This window comes from Trachurus trachurus (genome assembly GCF_905171665.1).
Source record: "Trachurus trachurus genome assembly, chromosome: 6".
In the NCBI taxonomy this organism is placed as follows: domain Eukaryota; kingdom Metazoa; phylum Chordata; class Actinopteri; order Carangiformes; family Carangidae; genus Trachurus; species Trachurus trachurus.
Genome location: NC_139897.1, coordinates 16,239,176 through 16,258,354, shown reverse-complemented (window position 1 = coordinate 16,258,354; position 19,179 = coordinate 16,239,176). Strand labels below are relative to the sequence as shown.

Below are 19,179 nucleotides of genomic sequence, written 5' to 3'. Positions count from 1 at the left end.
CATGACAATGTGTTGGTTTTGTTGTGTTGCAGTCACTGTTTGAGAGACAAGGGATGACTCTACATGGAGGTCTTCACCCAGGCATTGAGAGAGGTCACATACCACTACCAAAGGGGATGTCCAGGACCAAGTCTTTTGGTAAAACAATCACCCATCCTGTACATATTCATTCAAGGTGAATGATAGTGTATATTGTGCGCACTGTCCTAATAGGTAATATAATATTATGTATGAAAATATAACCAAATTGCATCTAAACAATAATTACAATCAAGTAGACCACAATTCAACAACTTGAAACTATCTATCTATACTATGGGCCGGATTTACTAAAGGTTTGCGTGTATTAAAACGTGTGCAAACGTGATTGCACGCGCAAACACATGTGGAACCTGATCTACTAACCGGACGCACCGAGGATTGCGTCCCTCACACGGGCAGAATAGCACGTGCGATCCATTTAGTGTGTTTGCCTTGATGAATATGTAAATATGGGCGTTTCAGCCAGAACGTGCAGAATACTGGGAGGAGTAGATGCAAATCGATTTATTTAGCGTGTGCAATGTGATTTACCAAACCAGGAAGAGATTGCAGTGGCTGTTATTTACCACGTCTGAAACCATGTACTAACTGATACAACTTTGCCAAAACTTGTGTTTATTGGTTTGATACCTGTCAGAGCCCCGTGATCTTACATCTCTGCATTTCCTCACGTCTGGGTAGTTCTGTAACAGTTTTTCAGCCGTGTTAAAAGTCTTTTACGCGCCGTTACGCACGGGGCACGTCTGTCCTGCAGTGCACTCCTCTCCTCTCCTCTCCTCTCACCTGGCTGCTCAGCTCCGTCTCTCAGTCCCGGTCCCGGACTGAGACACGTCACCGCTGCCTTCACCCGTCTTTGATCCCTCTGGTCAGTGGTCAGAGCGTTTAGATCCGTGTGTCCCACCTGAGCTCTCTATTAATCCACTGGATCATGGGCGGCACACACACATATATTATAGGTGCGTGATTGTTGCTGCAGCTGCTGCCTGTTCGTCACTATATGACGAGTTGGGCCCTGTAGCGATTTGTGTTTATTAATCTAAACAGAGCGCGAGAGAGATGAACACATGCTGTCATTGTATGCATCGGACCAAATGTCATTCTGTCCCTTCGTCCATCCAGCTCTCTGTCCACTCTCTCCATGGCGGAAACGGTTACCATGCGCAAAACCCTCATTTACATATTGCGGTTTGCACGTGTTTTTATTTAGCGGGTTACTCTTAGTAGATCACCTGTTTTGCGTGCACTAACCAAACTCGCAATATTATAGCGGGCGCAAACAATATAGCGCCCGCTATCTGGGATCTTAGTAAATCCGGCCCCATATCTATACATCTATACATCTGTCTATCTATAAAATGATAATTTGATAATTTGATTCATTTCCTTTTTTTGTTAAGCTGTCAAATTTGACAGCTTAACAAATGCTAACAGTTGACATAGTTGCAAATATATACGTACTTACATTGCTTTACATGTTCAGAATGTGCAAATGTGCTTATTGAATATTCACAGAAACAGATTTGCAGAGCAGATGTTGAAGCACAGAGCCTGTTTCGGAAGTAGATATACACATTCATTATTTATACTCTCTGTATTATTAAACATTTCTCCTGTTTTCAAGTACACTCATTAAATGAATGTTGAATTAATTGTGAAATAACTCAAAAATAGTTGAGAATTACCTGTATTATATAGCTGGCTTTGAGACACCTGATTTATAATCACCGGCGAGAATTAACAGATTTACGGATGGATGCATTCCAGTGTGTCTTTTCATGAAGCTGCTCATCCTCAGGGCTTGGTATAACGTAGTTCAGTTACATGAGTTTACACCTCATCACCAGATAATCTGTGCTTTTTCTCACTCATCAGGTGCCACTGAGGAGGATCGGCTGTCTGCCCTTGCAGGCGAGCACCGGTTTCCACGTAGTTCCTCTATGACAGACAGCCTCAGAGACCACTCACAGCCCCATCCTATTCCCCCGCCTCCACAAACGGCACCTCCTCCCCCTCCTTACTACCTAGACACTGGTCCTCCCCCAGCCTTTTGCCCCCCTCCGCCCCCATCTAGGACCCAGAGTCAGGGCCATGAGCCTGGAGGACGCTCCAGCTTCAAGCCCTCCTCCCTGGACCTGCCTTACGAGGCTGCTCAGCGGCAGGCCACGCACATCGAGAGACAGAAGAAAGCCCGCTCCATGATCATTCTCCAGGACTCTTCCCATCTACCTGTTGAACCCACAGAAATTCCCCGACCTTCTGCTGCTACTCCACCTGAGCGAATCAAAAGGAAGGGTCGAGTTATTGACAACCCTTACGCTAATGTAGGTCAATTTAGCATCGGACTGTACACACCCACCAAGCCTCAGAGGAAGAAAAGTCCTCTGGTGAAACAACTACAGGTAGGTCATGTGTTGGGGATAATATCTGAATTTTCTTTTTGTGCCAAAAACCCTATGAGCATTGATTGATTTTTTTTTGTCGTACTGCAGGTGGAAGATGCACAAGAAAAAGCTAGTTTGGCCTTAGCTGCTGCCCATTCCCGAGAAAGTTCACCCTCAGGACGACACCCACATTCACATGGGCACACACACACCAGCCGTGCAGACTACTACCAGCAGCAGCTGATGGCTGAGCGAGAGCGTTTGCGTGCCCAGGGAGAGATGATGCTTCAGGGTAAGGGCCCTTTTGCTGCTGCAATTGCTGGAGCAGTGAAAGACCGTGAGCGTCGCCTAGAAGAACGGAGGAAATCCACAGTCTTCCTTTCCGTCGGGACCATGGAAGGGGCGTCTACCACCAGCTCTGACGCCCCCTCTTTGACTCAGTCTCACTCCATCGATGAACGGATGCTCACCCGAGAGCTGGGACAGCTGCCTCCCCCTGCCTTGGCTTTGAGCCCCTCGCCCAGTGGGACAACCTTCATCCACCCACTCACAGGAAAGCCCCTGGACCCCAACTCACCACTGGCTCTTGCGCTGGCCGCAAGGGAGAGGGCACTGACCTCCCAGAGCCAGTCCCCAACTAGCAGCCCAGAGCCTAGGACTAAACAGGAGCGGACAGGCCAGGGCATAATATTCATTGACACTCAGACCAAAGAGTCTCCACATGAAGGGGCACCCACATCTCCCCCTTTTTCACCTAAAAGCGCCAAGGCACCAGGGTATGGAGTTGGATCCCCGACGTCAATTTTAGTTCCCCAGCCCGCCAAACCCCAGTGGGCCACGTCACCATCACCTGTATCGTTTCGACAGGAGATGGAGGCCAGAGTAGAGGAGAGGAAAGAGGAGAAAAGACTAGAGGATAAAAAGAGTATGTTGATCAGTATTATGGATACATCCCAGCAGAAGACGGCGGGGCTAATCATGGTCCATGCGACCAGTAATGGCCAGGCCGTTGGGATAGGTTCAGAACTAGAACAGACCCCCACCCCTGCGTCCATTGAGCCCAGCAAATCTCCAAGTCCACGGGTTAAATCTCCCAGTCCAACTGTCTCCCAGTCCCAGCCCCAGCTCCAGGCCCAGCCTCAAACTCAGCGTCCTGCCAGTCCGGCCCAAGAGAAGAGTCTGGCTCAGGGAAGCTCTGAGGAGGATGTGGATCCATACACAGTGACCCTGCCCCCTGTGATGTTGTCCTCCAGTGACGAGGAAACAAGAGAGGAGTTACGAAAGATTGGGGTCGTTCCACCACCCGATGAGTTTGCTAATGGGCTGCTGGCACAGGCACAGGAGGCAAAAGTGTCCCCAACTAAACCTGCCACGTCCCCCCCAGCCCCTGCAACACCAACACCACAAACTCCCTCAGCCCCAACGACCCCGATCGTGACTCCCAGCCAGCCTCAGCCTTCCAAGGCCCCACCTCCACCCAGTGCAGCAGCTGTCTCAGGGAAGCCCTCTGACCCTCTGGAGCCCCCACCGGTGGGCGAGTCTGGCTCTGCGGCTGACTCAGGCGTGGAGGAGGCTGACACACGCAGCTCCAGCGACAGAGAGAGAGACCACCATCTTGAGACCACCAGCACCGTCTCCACAGTTTCCAGCATGTCCACATTGTCCTCAGAAAGCGGCGAGCCTGCCGACACACACACCACGCACACCTCCTATGCCGACGGGCAGACTTTTGTGCTCGACAAGCCGCCAGTGCCTCCTAAGCCCCGACTCAAGTCCCAGATAGGAGGCAGTAAAGGCCCTGTCACCTTCAGGGACCCTCTGCTGAAGCAGAGCTCTGACAGCGAGCTGCTATCACAGCAACAGGCTGCTGCCCTGGCTGCTGCTGCTGCTGGAGGAGCTGGGCTCCCCTCAGGTGGTTCAGCCTCAGTGACCGGACTCGCTCCCACCAAGCCGCGCTACCTCTTCCAGCGTAGGTCCAAGCTGTGGGGGGACCCGGTGGAGCCCCGTGGGCCAGGAGTGGGGCTAGGTATTGGGAGTTTGGGCAACCTTGGTGGGCTGGGACTGGGGCTGGGTGCAGATGAGGGAGCAAAACCATCTGTTATGGGGGAGCTCAGTTCACGACTACAGCAGCTAAATAAAGACACTAGGTCACTTGGAGAGGAACCACTTGGGGCGTCACTTGACCCAGGAAGGAAGTCACCTGTGGCAGGTGCCAGGTAAGAGAAAATCCAGTAAAAAAAAAAACAAAGTTATGTAAAAATGTATGAAATACTGGACACCTGAGCTAGTCCTCGCGTTGAAATTGGTGATTTCAAGAGGCAGAGACACAAGACATGAAATTATTCCATTGGCCAGTCTGATGAGCAAATGGTCTCAAATTGATTTAAATTGCACACTTGTCAAACACTATGAGATTAATTCTTAGCTCTTACAAGCCCATTAGATGAAAGACTGCAAACACAGAAGCATTCATTCATTATTTATAAGCAAACATTTTATTACACCAACTTAGTTTCTGTTTTCTCTATCTGAAATCTTACTGCATTTCTCTGAGGCTGAGTCAAACCTGGTGGCTCTAATTTTAATTTGTGTAGATGATGTGGTTTTACTCACATTTTAAATATGCAAATTATTTTTCATGCAGTCTGTGATGGTGATAATATGATGATTAGATTAGAGGTCATCAACACTGCTGATTAGCTTCCCCGACTACCTTAGTATAGAAACGTAGTTAGTATGTGCGCCGGTACATTTCAGTAAGCCATACAATCTGTTGCCACATTAGTAGGGAGAACACACATATGAGGCTTATAAAAGCAGCCGACACAAACTTGCTTACACAGTGACACCAAGGTTATCTGAAGCCTCTGAAGCACAGAAGTGTTTTATGTCTGTTTTCTGTGGGTTTCTTTGTTCACACCATACCTGAAAAGTACAATGAAGTCGTTTATATTTCTGCAGATGTGAGGACACCGAAGAGAGTAAACCTTAAGGTTATAGTCCCTAGGGTAAACCAAAGCTTTTTTTAAAACATATTTTTCCTAACAAGCCTATCAACTAATCCCACCGAAAGAGAACAACCCTTTTATACTTTTTGTTTCATGTATTTTCTTTTTAATATAATTTGTTACCTTGTTTGCATCACCTGATTGCTTCACTGCTTCTGAAGAATCTTTCAGAATAAAATTTATTTATTTAAAAAAAAAAGAAGAAGACTGAAGTATTTGGCTAATGTGTCAAAATGATTGGTTTTAGAGATACGCAGTAGTACAACTAATAGCTCTGGTCTCAGATCCAAACTGCTCAATGTTTCCATAGTGATAGCTGTACTGCTTGGGCATTGTTGATCGATGTGTGTTGTAAAACACATACATAAGACAGAAGTGATCTGTAAGCTAGTTTTATACTGTGTGTAGTAGTAGTAGTAGTAGTAGTAGTAGTAGTAGTAGCAATAGCAGTAGTAGTAGTGATAATAATAGTAGTAGTATTAGTAGTAGTATCTGTTGTTGCAAACAAGGTAACAGGGCTTGGAGGCATGTACTTCCTAAAAGCTTATCCTCATCTCTCACACACTCACTATTGGGTTCTAACCTATGACCTATGATAGTACTTACCCCTCCAGCTTTTCCTTGACCTTCAACCAGAGTCCCTGTTCAAATATAACATAATACATCATCATACCCACAGCTCTTTGAAGCCATCACTGATATAAATTTCATACGACTTGAACCTGTAGTTTGCTCCTCATCACCGTCCTCCCCTCCCACAATGATATCAGTGATAACCTCAAAGACATAATGATGTATTTCAAATATTTGAACATGTCTGAACTATAATGGTGTGTCATGTTAAACCCATCCACTCATGTTCTCAGCATCAGAGTCTTCTCAGGTGGACCAGGTTTTCAGCCTGGTTGTGTTTTCACGGCTTGGCGAGTGGGAATTAAAATCTGGTATTTGAAGAATGATGTTGTCCTCTGTGGTTGTCCACTGTAGTTTTACTCAGCCATGAAATTGACACTAATTGATGAGGAACTTAATGTGTTGTTGAGTAGAGTCGTTCAGATTACCGGTAGATGGTTTATCCATCCCAGTCTCAGAATGCAGCTATTTAGGGGGTTTAGGAGTTCATAGGCACCGTTCACATGTTGTTCACTTAGATTTCCACTGTTTTGCTCTCATCCCTGAATACTGAGGGTAGAAAATTGCATTGTACTTTTCTGCTGATTAAGATGAAGCTGAGACCATCTAAGATTGAAAAGTTTTTTAGAACAGACTCTTTCACGGCCATCTCTTCATATTGATATCAGCAGGTGGAGTTTCAAGTTTCAAGTTGTTAAATCAATTTTTTGCTACCATCCAGCTGTCAAAAACCTATTACATGGCTGTCTCAGAAAAAAAGAAAAATATGTTTTCTAGGAGTGATTACCACAAGGCTTCTAGTAAATGGCCTTTTATGTTTACTCTGGCACTTGTTGGTATTTTGTGACCATACCTGTTAGATGGGTGTAGCGTAGATCTATTGGTTCTTCTTGTTTTTCCCTTTGGACCCGTTGGAGACAAGGTTTACCAACAATACCGGTAGTGATGTCATGTATTTAGAGCACCTGTAGTTATTTAATGACTTAGAAGCATGTTTTTCAGTCCACTAATCATTTGGTATCACAATGATTTGGGTCGAAAAGTTCACTCATCCCTGTTGTTTAAGACAATGCCTTGCTTGGGTGAATATATGTACTGTGGTCACTATTTGGCTGAATATGGTATTGAGCCACATTCAGCCATCATTGATTTGTACCACAAGAGCATCATGATCCCTGGACCATGATATCAACTACAACATATCATGCAGCACACTGTTGTTACTGGGCTGGCCCTTGTCAGACATTATGCAATCAAATCCATCCCAACCATCTCCACTCTGACGGTGGATTGCCCTTGGCTGTGGCAGAGATGATCATGCACACCATTATTTCTCTCTCTCTTTCTCTCCCTCTGCATTTTTGTCTCTTCACCCACTGGAACATTTCACATATAACAAGCATCCCAGCACCCTTAATTGTAATGTCCTTCCATCATTTACTCCATGCACAGTGTGCCCCATTTAAACCTCTCCAAACACCACATATGCTGCCGTATTTTGTCTCTCTTGTATCCACCTCGTTCACATGCTGTGTATCATAGCTTTGGGTGGTTTAGAAACCTATGGTTCTCATTTTATTTCAGTTGTGCTTTTTGGTTTTCTGTTCTTCTCCGTTTATGTAATTTGCATAACTTTGTTTTGTTTTTCAGTGATTGTGTTGAGGATGGCCATGGTCCCTGACTGTCTTACTTTATTGGATACTGTAGGTTTCTTAAACTATGCTAAAATAGGCCAATACATAAATATACACACCCCACTATATGAATGAATACATACTACACACACACACACACATACACATACACATACACATACACATAATTAGTACTTTGTCAGCAGCAAGAGTAGTAGTCTTGCTGCTGACTCTAATCTTTTCAGAATAAGAGCGCAAAGCAACACAAAAGTCCAGGGACATGTGCCCTCCTTTTATTGGTGTGTTTATTTGTTTGTTTGTTTTTCTTTGTTTGTGCAGTGTTTGATATGTGAATAGTGTGCTCATTTCTCTCTCATGTAGCCCACTGGTCAGACCTTCAAGTGCTGAAGCCTGCTCTGCTGTCTTTGCCATGCTGCTATATTAGCAACACCAGCATACGGACACAGACACACACACACCTGCGCTCATTTACACATGCATGCACACGCACACACACACACACACACACACACACACACACACACACACACACACATACACATACAGCCTCGTATTCACTGTGCACAAACATAAGACATGTCAAAGACAGTAGAGTTGGCTGAAGCAGATCCTAAGTCTGGTCGGCAGGCTGCGTCTCATGGAGTGATGCTAACATTCTCTCCCATTGCTCTCTCTCTGCTCACCTTGCATGCTCCGCCCTGCTGCTCTGATCTGATTGGTCTAGAACTGACTGTGCGCCCAGGAGGGCAGGACGACTGTGTAAGTGCGCATGGAGCTCATCTCATATCCGTCGGCTCCCTGTAGTGTGATCACTTTTCAAACCTGTGCGCTGCCTGGCTACCTTTGCTCCATTACACTCTTTAGTCCAAATCTCACCCATGTCAAAAGCTCTAGACACCGTAGAGGGAAGACATGTGTCACACCTGTACACAAGGCACCTGCTAACATGCATGAGTACAACAGACATCATTGCAACTCTTTAGGCCTCTCCTTTCTGCTTCTCCCTGCTTGACAAAGCTCTCATGTTAGCCTAAATCACCAAATCCATCCCTCTCCTCTTTCTGACCATCCTTTATTCCATTGATAAACTAATGGATAATCAGCCACTTTCAGACCATTACACAAATTTATTCAAAAGAGGGTGGCGTGTGAAACAGTAAAGAAACCTGTATTTGCTGTGCCTGTGAGAGAAAATGGAAATGGAGTGACTGTTATTTTTGAATGAATTATTGCCAGATATCAATGCAGTTCTTTCTCTACATGATGCAGGTGGTAAGATTGGGTTGGTTGGTCAGTAAGATTCACAAAATGGTAGATTTAATATATTGAATGACTTGTTAGCTGCATCTCCAAAGTAAATGGGTATTTATTGGATTAAATGAAGCTACACTTTGTCCTTCAGCAGCAGTTTAGAAATATGACAAATATCAGAGCTTTTACTATCTTCTCTGTTGAATTTTTCACTCCTTGTTATTCATCATACAAATGCACATGTACTATATGTAACTTTACTTGAATGACAAGTAATGTGCAATGCAAAGCTGAAAGCCAAAAATGAATTTCTACTCTATTCTTACTGTGTCTGTGTGTGTGGCAGGCAGGCAGTAGTTTTTAATTAAAATCACTAGAGGAACGACTCAGTAACAGTCACAGGGACTGAGTGTGGAATAAGTGTCAGTCAAAGCAGAGCTCCATTATCAAATGCTATCCTATCTTTGCTTAATGCATAACTTGAAATGATGATTTAAGTCCTTAGTGATGTGTCATGACTGAGGAGTATCAAGATTTTTATCTAGCGGTTTAAATAATCTCAGAAACTTAAAATGTTGCCACCAGTGAATGTAGTTTGCCGCTGTGCGCTGCGATGTTGCTGTGATGTGAGACTAGCTTGGTCTTTCTAACAATCTTTAACCTCGAGCCTACACTAACTTTAACTTCAAAGGACAACAGCTAATACAAACAGTACAACCCAAAGCGCTCACTCCTTTTCTTCTTCCTCCTCATTTTCACTTGCTCACGTTTATCTCGCTCTCTGTCTCTGTCTCCACCAGACTTTTCAGCAGCCTAGGCGAGCTCCACACCATTTCTCAGAGAAGCTATGGCACCACATACACCATCCGCCCTGGCAGCCGTTACCCTGTCACCCGACGCACCCCCAGCCCAGGTTCAGGCTCACCTGATCGGGGCGACCCTCTTGGACGATTCTCAGGCTTCGGCCTACCGCCCTCACCGACTACACCACCACAAACCATCCTCAAATCCTCCAGCCTCAGCCTACCCCAGGAGCCTAAAGAGGTCCGCTTTGTGATGAGAAGCTCCAGCGCTCGATCCCGCTCCCGCTCACCTTCCCCATCACCCTCCCATTCCCCTGGCCTGGGGTCGCCACTTCTAGCCCTTCGGCCCTTCCACCAAAAACCCCTCCACCTCTGGAATAAGTATGACGTCGGAGACTGGCTGGAGAGCATCAATCTGGGGGAGCACAGAGCAGGGTTTCAGGAACACGAGATCGAAGGCTCTCACCTCCCGGCTCTTACCAAGGACGACTTTGCGGAACTGGGAGTGACACGAGTTGGACATCGCATGAACATTGAACGAGCACTAAAACAGCTGCTAGAGAGCTGACCCCTGCCCTGAGACACAGCAACAGTTAGAGAGAAAGATGAGGAGAGAACGGGGAAGATACACAGTGACAAGTCCTCTTTTACTCTGGCTGCTTTTTTTGTTCTGCATCACAAATGTTTACTTGTCCTCAGCGGCACTTTACGTTCCCATTTTGCGTCAATACCCTGCACTTGGCACTGCACTGAAGAGGAGGACTCAATACATTTGTCCCCCTCCACTAGGCCCCTAGTGTCTGCCCACCTCCTTGCCTGCAGCCAATTAGATCAGACCTCAAAATGGGCTCTGGTCGTTCTTTTCCAAGGAGAATAGCATGAGCTCCAATTTAAACATTTGATTTGGGAAGACTTCGGTCGTTCCCTTAGTAACGCCCACACTTTTTCTCTCATCTGTCCCCTCTTTCCTCTCTACCTCTATCCCTCCATCTTCTAGGCCTCTGAAAGCCTTTTGCAGTTTGAGTAAAGGAGGAAGAGGAAGAATTTTTGTTCCAAACAGAAAGCTCAGTTGCCTTTCAAAATATTTATACAGAGATCAAATGATAACATAGGACTATGGACATAGTGCTGACACAGCTCTGAAAAGGTGCGTCTTCTCTACTCTATACCTGCTGTTGTTTTTAAACCGAAGACTTTAGAGCCCAGAGGTGGAGCTCCACAAAGTAAACCATGGGAGAACCCCTCTGCCTTGGTACCCAGACTGTGCTATCTATTATATTTGGAGAATGTTTAACCAACACTCGTGGCTTTTTTCATAATCAATTTTTTGGTTTTCCAAAGGGAATATTATATATAGGTATTATATAATATGATATATATATGTATCTAAATATAGCTTTCAGAAGAAAAGACAATGTTGCAAAGAGGAAATGTAATAATTTGCGCCTGTTTTTGGTTTTTAGTATAGAAGGCAGAGAGAAATCTTTAAATTTATTCCACCAATAGTTTACTCATTTCTACCAATTATATACATAAATATACATATATATATATATATTTGAAAGAAAAAAGTATATAGATATGGAAATGAAATTTTTGTCATAGGTATACAACTTTCCTTATGGTCACCCTTTCTTGAACCGTAGCATGACGAGTTGCATCATGGTCTTGAACAGAGAGTTTGTTGTTTGTTTTTATTTTCTTACGGTCTTCCTTCATACTAAAGGGCATCCCGTAATGTGAGGCTGAGACCCCAGTTGACACACCCATCCCCACTGCTTCAGCTACAGATCATCTCCACATCGCTCTGTCTCCAGTTCATCCACCTAATGAGAGAGCTGTTCGGTAAAAGGGACTAATTATCTTATGCCTGTTAATCACTCAGGGATGGAAGTTGGGGGGCACTAGCATTGAGAGGTTGTTGTTTGTATATTATCCAGTTCGATTACGACCTGTAAGGACATTTAACCACCACAGGCTGAAAAATGTTAAGAGGGCTAGTATAAAGAAGATTCCATCCCTGTAACCCATGAGGATGCTTTCCAGATCAGGGCCGCACAAGGTCTGCTATAGCGGAAGAAGGTCAAGAAAAGGAAACATTGGGCCTACTCATCACCAGTATAGAGGAAATGACCATCGAAGCGTAGGACAACACAAATCTGTTCAGTATTTAAATTTTCCTATGAAGGAAATCACTGTTTAGCTCTGAGTGTGAGATCCTTGCCAAATTCAGTTCAAACCACTCAAAATAAGCAAATGTTTGTTTTCCTCAAAAATCTATTTTATAACCAACAACACCTTGTCAAACAAGGGTTTAAATGAGCTGGATATACAGCGTGTGCCCTTCTGAAGTGGCACTGCAGGAAATGTGTCTGTAGTTTATCAGGCTGTGTGGATGGGGAAGCCTCTGGAAGGTCTTAAAGAAAATTCAGTATTTTACAACCTGGCAGCGTCTTGCAACATCAACTGCTTCCCTGTATCTCAACGATTCACTTAGTGAGTAAAATAATATCATAAACAGTGGCAGCCAGAACTCTAAAAATAAGACCCAGGTTGTAAAAATAAAAAAAATGAATGAATAAATAAAAAACAACTGAATTTTTTTTAACAATATAAAAATCTATAATTGTACTCATGAGTAGCTTCTGCTGGCAGTGAGAAACAGTGAGTTTTATTCACGCAACAACAAAAAAAACAACATTTTTATTCATATAGCTTTTCTCCTAACAGTCAAGGTAATCTCTATTAACACCTCCATTAATCAGCTGCATCCAATCAGTACGCCAAGGCACTTTCACCTGGCGTGAAGATGTGTACATCTTATTTTGTGTTCTTCTTTGCTAGCAGTTTGTAAAAGCGGGTGGCAAATCTAACGTTGTATCTGGGTTGTAGGAATAGCACTCACTGCCTCACTGTGACCTCACTGATTATTTTACTTCTGACTCTGTCCTCAAACTCATTTGGACTTTTTTGTGTTAATGGTTATTTTTTTAATTCCTCTTTTTCTTTTCTTCTTCCTCTTTTGTTGTTGATTCGTTACCCTCGGACACTGTGGGTAGATTTTGTAGCGTGTGGAACATGATACTTAAATCTTTCACTCATTTGAATTTTAGAGTGACAGAAAAAAAAACTAATATCCTGTCCATTCTAAACGTACTTACACTTGTAAAAAAAAAAAAAAAAAAAAAGAACAAACTACAAATATTTGCTTTTTTTAAAAATCACAAGCAATGTATATATGATAGATTTCATATAAATTTTTGAAAAACAAAAAGTATATAGATATATATATGAATGTTTGGCATATATGCATAGTTAACCACCTGTGGAAAAGGTGAGCAGATTTTATTCTTTCTATGAACTCTTGAACTTTTGAACTCTGAACTATGAACTAGGGGATGATTTGCACAAAACAAGGTGACAAGGTGCTAACATAAAAGCCACCCATTGTTCAAGCGCATGCGTGCATCTGGATTCCCTGAATCTCTCTGTGTGGTCGTTCCTCTTTAAGCGTGTGTTTACAGCTGTGTGTGTATGTGTGCAAATGCTTGTCTGTTTCCATTGCGTGTGTATTTGTTTGTTTGTGAGAGAGCGAGAGACAATGAGAATGCGCACATGACCATGAGAGAGCGTATGCTTGGTTGATAGGGTTTTACATCATTGGAGCTAGTCCACTATAGCCTTACTGTGTTACCATCAGAGATTCCCGGCAGTGGCTGTGTCAGACAAACACACACAAAACACATACACACACAAACAGAAAAAAAATGCACACATACATTTTCATTTCAAGAATGAATATACTTGTTTTGCATTCTCGTTTTGTACTGAGTAACGTCTTCAAAAAAAAAAGAAAGAAAAAAAGTGGACTGCCCTGCCCCATGAGGGAGGGAGAGAAAGAGAGATTACCACGGGATACTGAATGAAACCATTGTTAACATTTTATACTGCAAGACAACTGAATCTCACCTTGTAACTGTGTAGGTCACAGCTTACACAGTGTCACTGTTTTGTACACCCATTCCCAGATGGCATTTGCGCTCTTTACCCTCCACTCTGTCTGGCAGCACTCCTTTTTCCTTTTTCAGACCTTCAGTTTCTGAGTTTTGGATATGCTATATGAGGTGATCCAGTGAGGAAAAAGCAACACAAAGGAAAAATGTGCCAAAAAATAACTTAACTTTTAACTGTATATTTGTCTTTGCTTTAGGACTATCTTAGTTACAGCATTCTTGAGCTGTTAGACTCAATAATATGGTGCCATCTCCTGGAAATCTTGAGAACTACAGACATTTGTTAGATCCTACAGTATTTCCTACAGGTGGAAATACAGTCATTGTTATTATTTTGTAAAGCAGCAGGCTATAAATCTGTATGTATACATATATATATATACATGTATATAGCCTGTGTATATATCTACCTGTGAGCTTTGCATCAACATTTCTATTTAAAATTTTGAGACAAAGTATCACATTTGCTTGATTTTACTGTGATGAAGGTTATTATCCAGCTTGGCTTACTGTTCCCCTATAAATACAAATAACGAATGAAACACAAACAGTGTGTACAGTCTGCACTCACACAGGCTGGCCTGGTTAGAAGAAACAATGCTGTAGTGAAGACCTGGTTGGATTGTTGTGTAAGTTTACCACAAATACAGATGCAAAATGAGCAACGTGTAACAGACTTACACATCATTAGGTAAAATAAGTTAAGTGAGGGGTTATCTTTGTCTTATTTTCTAATCAACAAAGCACAATCTAAATAGTGTAGGGGGAGCAGTGTAACCTTTTTAAAAATCCACTGGGTTCCAGGTCACCTACTGGAACCAGTGATCTTATCATGAAAGGGGTTTTTTCTTTCATTGTTGGTTTTCTCCTTGTTTGCACTGTGAAGTTTAGAATGGTGGATGTATCACTGCAACACCTCAGCCTTGTCTCACAGGTGAGCTTCCCCTTCTCGGCATCAGACGACCAGGAAATCTGCAACTTCTCCCAGCGACCTCTGGATGCTTACAGCAGTACAGCCCCCACCCCACCCTACCCTACCCTCCTTCATTTTAATAAATGAACGCCCATGTTAAAACACAAGTTAACCAGAAGCTACCTAGTATTCCTCATGCAGCAGAGTAAGGGTGATAGTGAAGGTTGAGGCAAGATCTGAGATGTTGCCCAGGATATCTCCACCACAGAGATATATGTTTGTTATATTATGTAATAAATTTTTAATTAAAACATGAACTGGGTCAAATTCTTGTTCCTGCTAATTAAGTTTGTTGCCGTATTTGAGCATTGTTCCAGTGTGATTTATTTTGAGTAAATGCCACACAAGACAGTTCAACATAAATAGAAAATATACACACATGGTTTCTGTAAACAACATCATAACCATAAAGATAACTGAATGACATGTAATCGCCTTGTTGTACAGTGAGGCTTCACACGGGTCCTTCATATTAACATTTGTTCTGCAGTCAGCTGACCCTGACCTTCACAAGGGCACAGCACAGTTCATGTCCAATCACACACAGCAGCCTAACAGCTGTATGTTCATAAACTGCTGAGGTCGCCTACTTAGTGTTTTTGCGCCAGCTGTCGAGTCACACGGCAAGTTCGAAAGAGACATGATAATTTGGTTACATGGTACATTAAGTTTTCATTTGAGGAGCGCTGGAAAACAGACTTTGCATCATGAAGTGAATGCAACTAAAGCAGCCAACAGAAACAGACTCCCCACTGGCACTGCTCACACAACACTACAAACAAACATGGAGAACAGCAGCGAATGCAGTTCATAATCACACGCCCTCTGCTCTGTGTGGGTTCGTTTTCAACGCCTCGCATTCTTATTATGTGAGAGTAATTGGTTTTTACGCTTGAGCTAACATTCAAACTCACTGTGGGATATTTTACAATAATAGTGTAGATATTGTTCAACAATTTATGAGTGACAATGCTGAAACAGCAGCTAAATTAACCTGGTAAATAACCCAATTCCTAATTATTACACCAGATTTATTTCCCTGCCAATGTCACTGGACAGATGGAGGGCCGTGACGTAAAACCTGATGAAGAGACTGTCAACCATCCTCCAGTGATAGAAATACAATTCAATAGTATAAAACCAGACCAGCAGAATCACATGAGGACAACACGCTTGTTGATTGTGTCCGTCACAGAAAATCAGAGATCTGACATTTTGGGTAATAGAATAATCTATTTGCAGCATCAGCTCCAAGAGGATAAATAGTCTGTGAGATGACGAGAGGTTTTGGAGGATCAGTAATAATCCGTCATACCAACTCAGGACTCTCAGCTTTCAGTCCATCTTCATCTGTCTCTGAATTAATGTCCTTCTTCTCCAGGTCAAAGTTCTGTAAGAGAAGAGACATAAAATAACATCAGTGCAAATATGTTGTAAATTGTGTTGGTAGTCATGACTATGATAGTTCAAATACTGAAAAAAAAAAATCATCTAAAATTAAATAAAATGTTTTCTTCTTAGGACATGAATTGCAAGACACAACATTCTTGATCTGTATAAAAATTACACCAGGTGAAAAGAGAAGCACATCAGTGATCACACTTTGTTTTAGTATTCGAACACAAGTACCTCTAATTCTTGCAATACTTCATCCATGAAGTCACTGGGGTTTTGCTTGTAGTCCACCGCTCTCTTAATCATCTCTCTGAACATCTGTTGTGATAGTAACATCCAGACTATTAACATACACAAGCAGTTAAAGACATCTTAAAAAATGAATGACGTTACACTAAATTATAAACTGAATGACTGTGACTGTTTGGTTAGTAAAAGGACCACTGTCTTGATCACTACTGCTAATACTCAGAGCAAAGTACAAACCTTGACTACATTGGTCCCATCAGCTGCAGACACAAAGTAAAACGGGAGTCCTTGCTTCTTCCCAAAGTTAAAGCTTCTCTGTGTCACCTTCAAATCAGCTGCATACATGTCAAAAACAAAATATGTTCACATCAGTGAATGTGTTGGTCAAATAGTGAATCAAATGAACAAGCGTGTTGCGAGTGTTTTATGTTCTTGCAGTGTGAAAACCAGACGCACCATCGATTTTGTTGGCAACCACACAACAGGGTATCTCAGGTCTGTACTCTCTCAGCTCCTTATACCAGCTGGCCAGATTCTTATATGTGATCTTCCTTTGAACATCAAAAACCTTGAACATAAAGTAGAGTATGAAAGAGTCCGGCCTGCTTTGCCGATTTCCAGTGGCGCATTTCAACAATCATATGGCAGAGAGACAGTATTATCATCTTCATCTTCAGTTAAATTACATAACTGCATTGACTAGCTTAACTAAAATGCACTGTGAAATGTTATCATCTCTGCATGAAGCATGAATAAGTGATCTATGAATCAGTACACAAACAATATTATGATTGTGTGTGTGTGTGTGTGTGTGTGTGTGTGTGTGTGTGTGTGTGTGTGTGTGTGTGTGTGTGTGTGTGTGTGTGTGTGTGTGTGTGTGTGTGTGTGAAAAATATTCTATTCCTTGCATCTTTGAGTACTACAGTTTACTGTTTCTGTTTACATATTGTAGGAGTCAGCAGGTTAGGTAATAAAGGCATCTGTCTTGAAACTATCTTACCATGATGCATGCATGTGCTTTGTGGTAGTATGACGGATGCATGCTCTGAAACCTCTCCTGACCAGCTGTGTCCCAGAAATCTGTGGAAAAACAAAAGTCATGGCTGCAGAAGCAACAACAAGCCTCATTCTGTTGATTTAAGATGATTTTAAGATGATTTTAAGATAAGTTAAATAATTTCCAGTATTCACTGTGAGCAAAACAAAAGTAAATGAATAGTACATACCAATAGCGATGATCTTGTTTCCTACAGTGGCTGTGTGTTTGTAGAGAGTCAGAGCATAGGTTGACAACTGCTGGGGGCGGCTGCACAAGGAGTTAAGGATCTTAAGCTGTCAGGGAGGTCTGCTTTGGTGGAGCCATGCCTCTTTGAGACTTAACAGCTCGATTGTGTCCAGACAGTGTCAGTAATGGCTAAAACACGATGATACAATACATCATATATTTCTAGAGATACTAAAGGATACTATTCATCCATGAGAAACCTCTCCATCAGCCTAAAAACAAAGAGAAACAGTCTGTGTCAATGCAACAATATCGTTATGTTACACAAGAGAATACAATTGAAAACAACATATACTAAGTATATGTTCATCATTCTTTGTGTATTATTATGTTAATACTTACTTAGATTTGCCAACTGCGCTGTCGCCCAGACAGATGATTTTCACTTGTTCGTCTGCGTCGTATTTCTTCTGGTCCAGTTCAGGGATGCTGCCAACGTCGCCAGCCATTTTCCTCTTCTTTTCACACTTTGACTGAGATGACTGGATCAGCAGAGGATGGCCGAGCAGCCGGCTTTGTAACGTAAATACCTGGAGGGGAAAAAACGAGTCCCAGAGCATCGGCCGGCTTTTGAGAATAGTAACTGTTAGCTCGTTTGCCACGGGTTAGCTGAGGTTAACATTGCGTGGTTCGACTAGCTATCGCTCATTTCACTGCGTCGTCCGTTTTCATACTAACAAAAGCGATTCGTGCTGAAAACAACGATGGTACAGAAATAGCCCCGGATCACATTTTAAGTCTATGGTAAGAACTGTGCCGTTACCTTGACAGCGCGCTCCGAGATACTCAAAGAGGCAACTGGTGCTAACAGCTAACAGTGGGCTAGCGCCGCTAACTGATTTGGCGTTGTTAGCATTTGTTAAAGAGCACTTATCGAAATGCCAATAGTCTGCCTCGTGCATACACGATTTGTGTTTTCAAAAAAAACGGGCAATTTAGACGATTTTCCTCAGTAATCTTGAGATCGTGACATTAAAACTTTGTAGCTGCTTCATGAAGTCCCCGACGGTCTTCGTTTCTATGCAACGGGGACGCCCGAAGGACCCCATGTAATGGTTCCTGTCGTCCTTGTATGTGCCTGACGAAAAATCCTAATCATGCGCCTGTGCATGGAACATTTTTGCAGTCACACATTTAAAAACAAAAACAATAATCATAAAGAAACAACAAAACCCCTCATCCATAAAGTTTACCATAAAGTTTCAAGGAGATTACATGTAATTCAGTTTTTGTTTTTGTTTGTTTTTTACACACAGACAGTTTTCTAATGTCATCATGACACACACACACACAACCATCCAGTAGCTCAAAGGATTGGGCTCTTAGTGGGTTAGGGACATCGATGTATTAGGGATTTCTTCTAATACATTCATGGTCAGGGAGAGGCAGCTTGTATTGTTATTAGTCCTATTATAAGATAAGATTTTTGAAGCTAACTAATTGGACATATCTGCAGTGTAAGTGAAATTGGTATGGGACCAACCAACTGTC

General features: G+C 42.8%; 2 protein-coding genes across 2 annotated transcripts in view; one reads left to right on the top strand and one right to left on the bottom strand.

Annotated features, from left to right (window-relative positions):
- shank3a (SH3 and multiple ankyrin repeat domains 3a) overlaps nt 1-11,733 on the top strand; it is a 150,576-nt gene extending 138,843 nt beyond the window's left edge. The window contains 6 exon segments of the mRNA XM_083974021.1: nt 33-138; nt 1,915-2,441; nt 2,532-4,639; nt 9,771-9,933; nt 9,935-9,964; nt 9,967-11,733. Coding sequence (XP_083830147.1) covers nt 33-138; nt 1,915-2,441; nt 2,532-4,639; nt 9,771-9,933; nt 9,935-9,964; nt 9,967-10,341 — 3,309 coding nt within the window. The 3' untranslated portion in view covers nt 10,342-11,733.
- A 3,462-nt stretch (nt 11,734-15,195) lies between these two features.
- Nucleotides 15,196-18,697, bottom strand: rabl2 (RAB, member of RAS oncogene family-like 2). The gene is made up of 8 exons (XM_083974222.1): nt 18,031-18,697; nt 17,871-17,900; nt 17,630-17,709; nt 17,404-17,483; nt 16,860-16,971; nt 16,641-16,738; nt 16,389-16,472; nt 15,196-16,149 (listed from the first exon to the last, which is right to left on the bottom strand). The coding sequence occupies exons 1-8, from the start codon at nt 18,246-18,248 to the stop codon at nt 16,069-16,071; spliced, it is 783 nt and encodes a 260-aa protein (XP_083830348.1). The 5' UTR covers nt 18,249-18,697; the 3' UTR covers nt 15,196-16,068.
- Nucleotides 18,698-19,179: the final 482 nt, after the last annotated feature.

Excerpts from the sequence above, each read along its gene's own strand:
- rabl2 (XM_083974222.1), bottom strand. The coding sequence starts at position 18,248 with ATGCTCTGGGACTCGTTTTTTCCCCTCCAGGTATTTACGTTACAAAGC. Across the intron at positions 17,710-17,870 it reads AGGTTTCTCATGGATGAATA|CCGCCCCCAGCAGTTGTCAA; the intron begins GTATCCTTTAGT and ends CTCCTTGTGCAG. Across the intron at positions 16,473-16,640 it reads ATGGGACCAATGTAGTCAAG|ATGTTCAGAGAGATGATTAA; the intron begins GTTTGTACTTTG and ends CTATCACAACAG.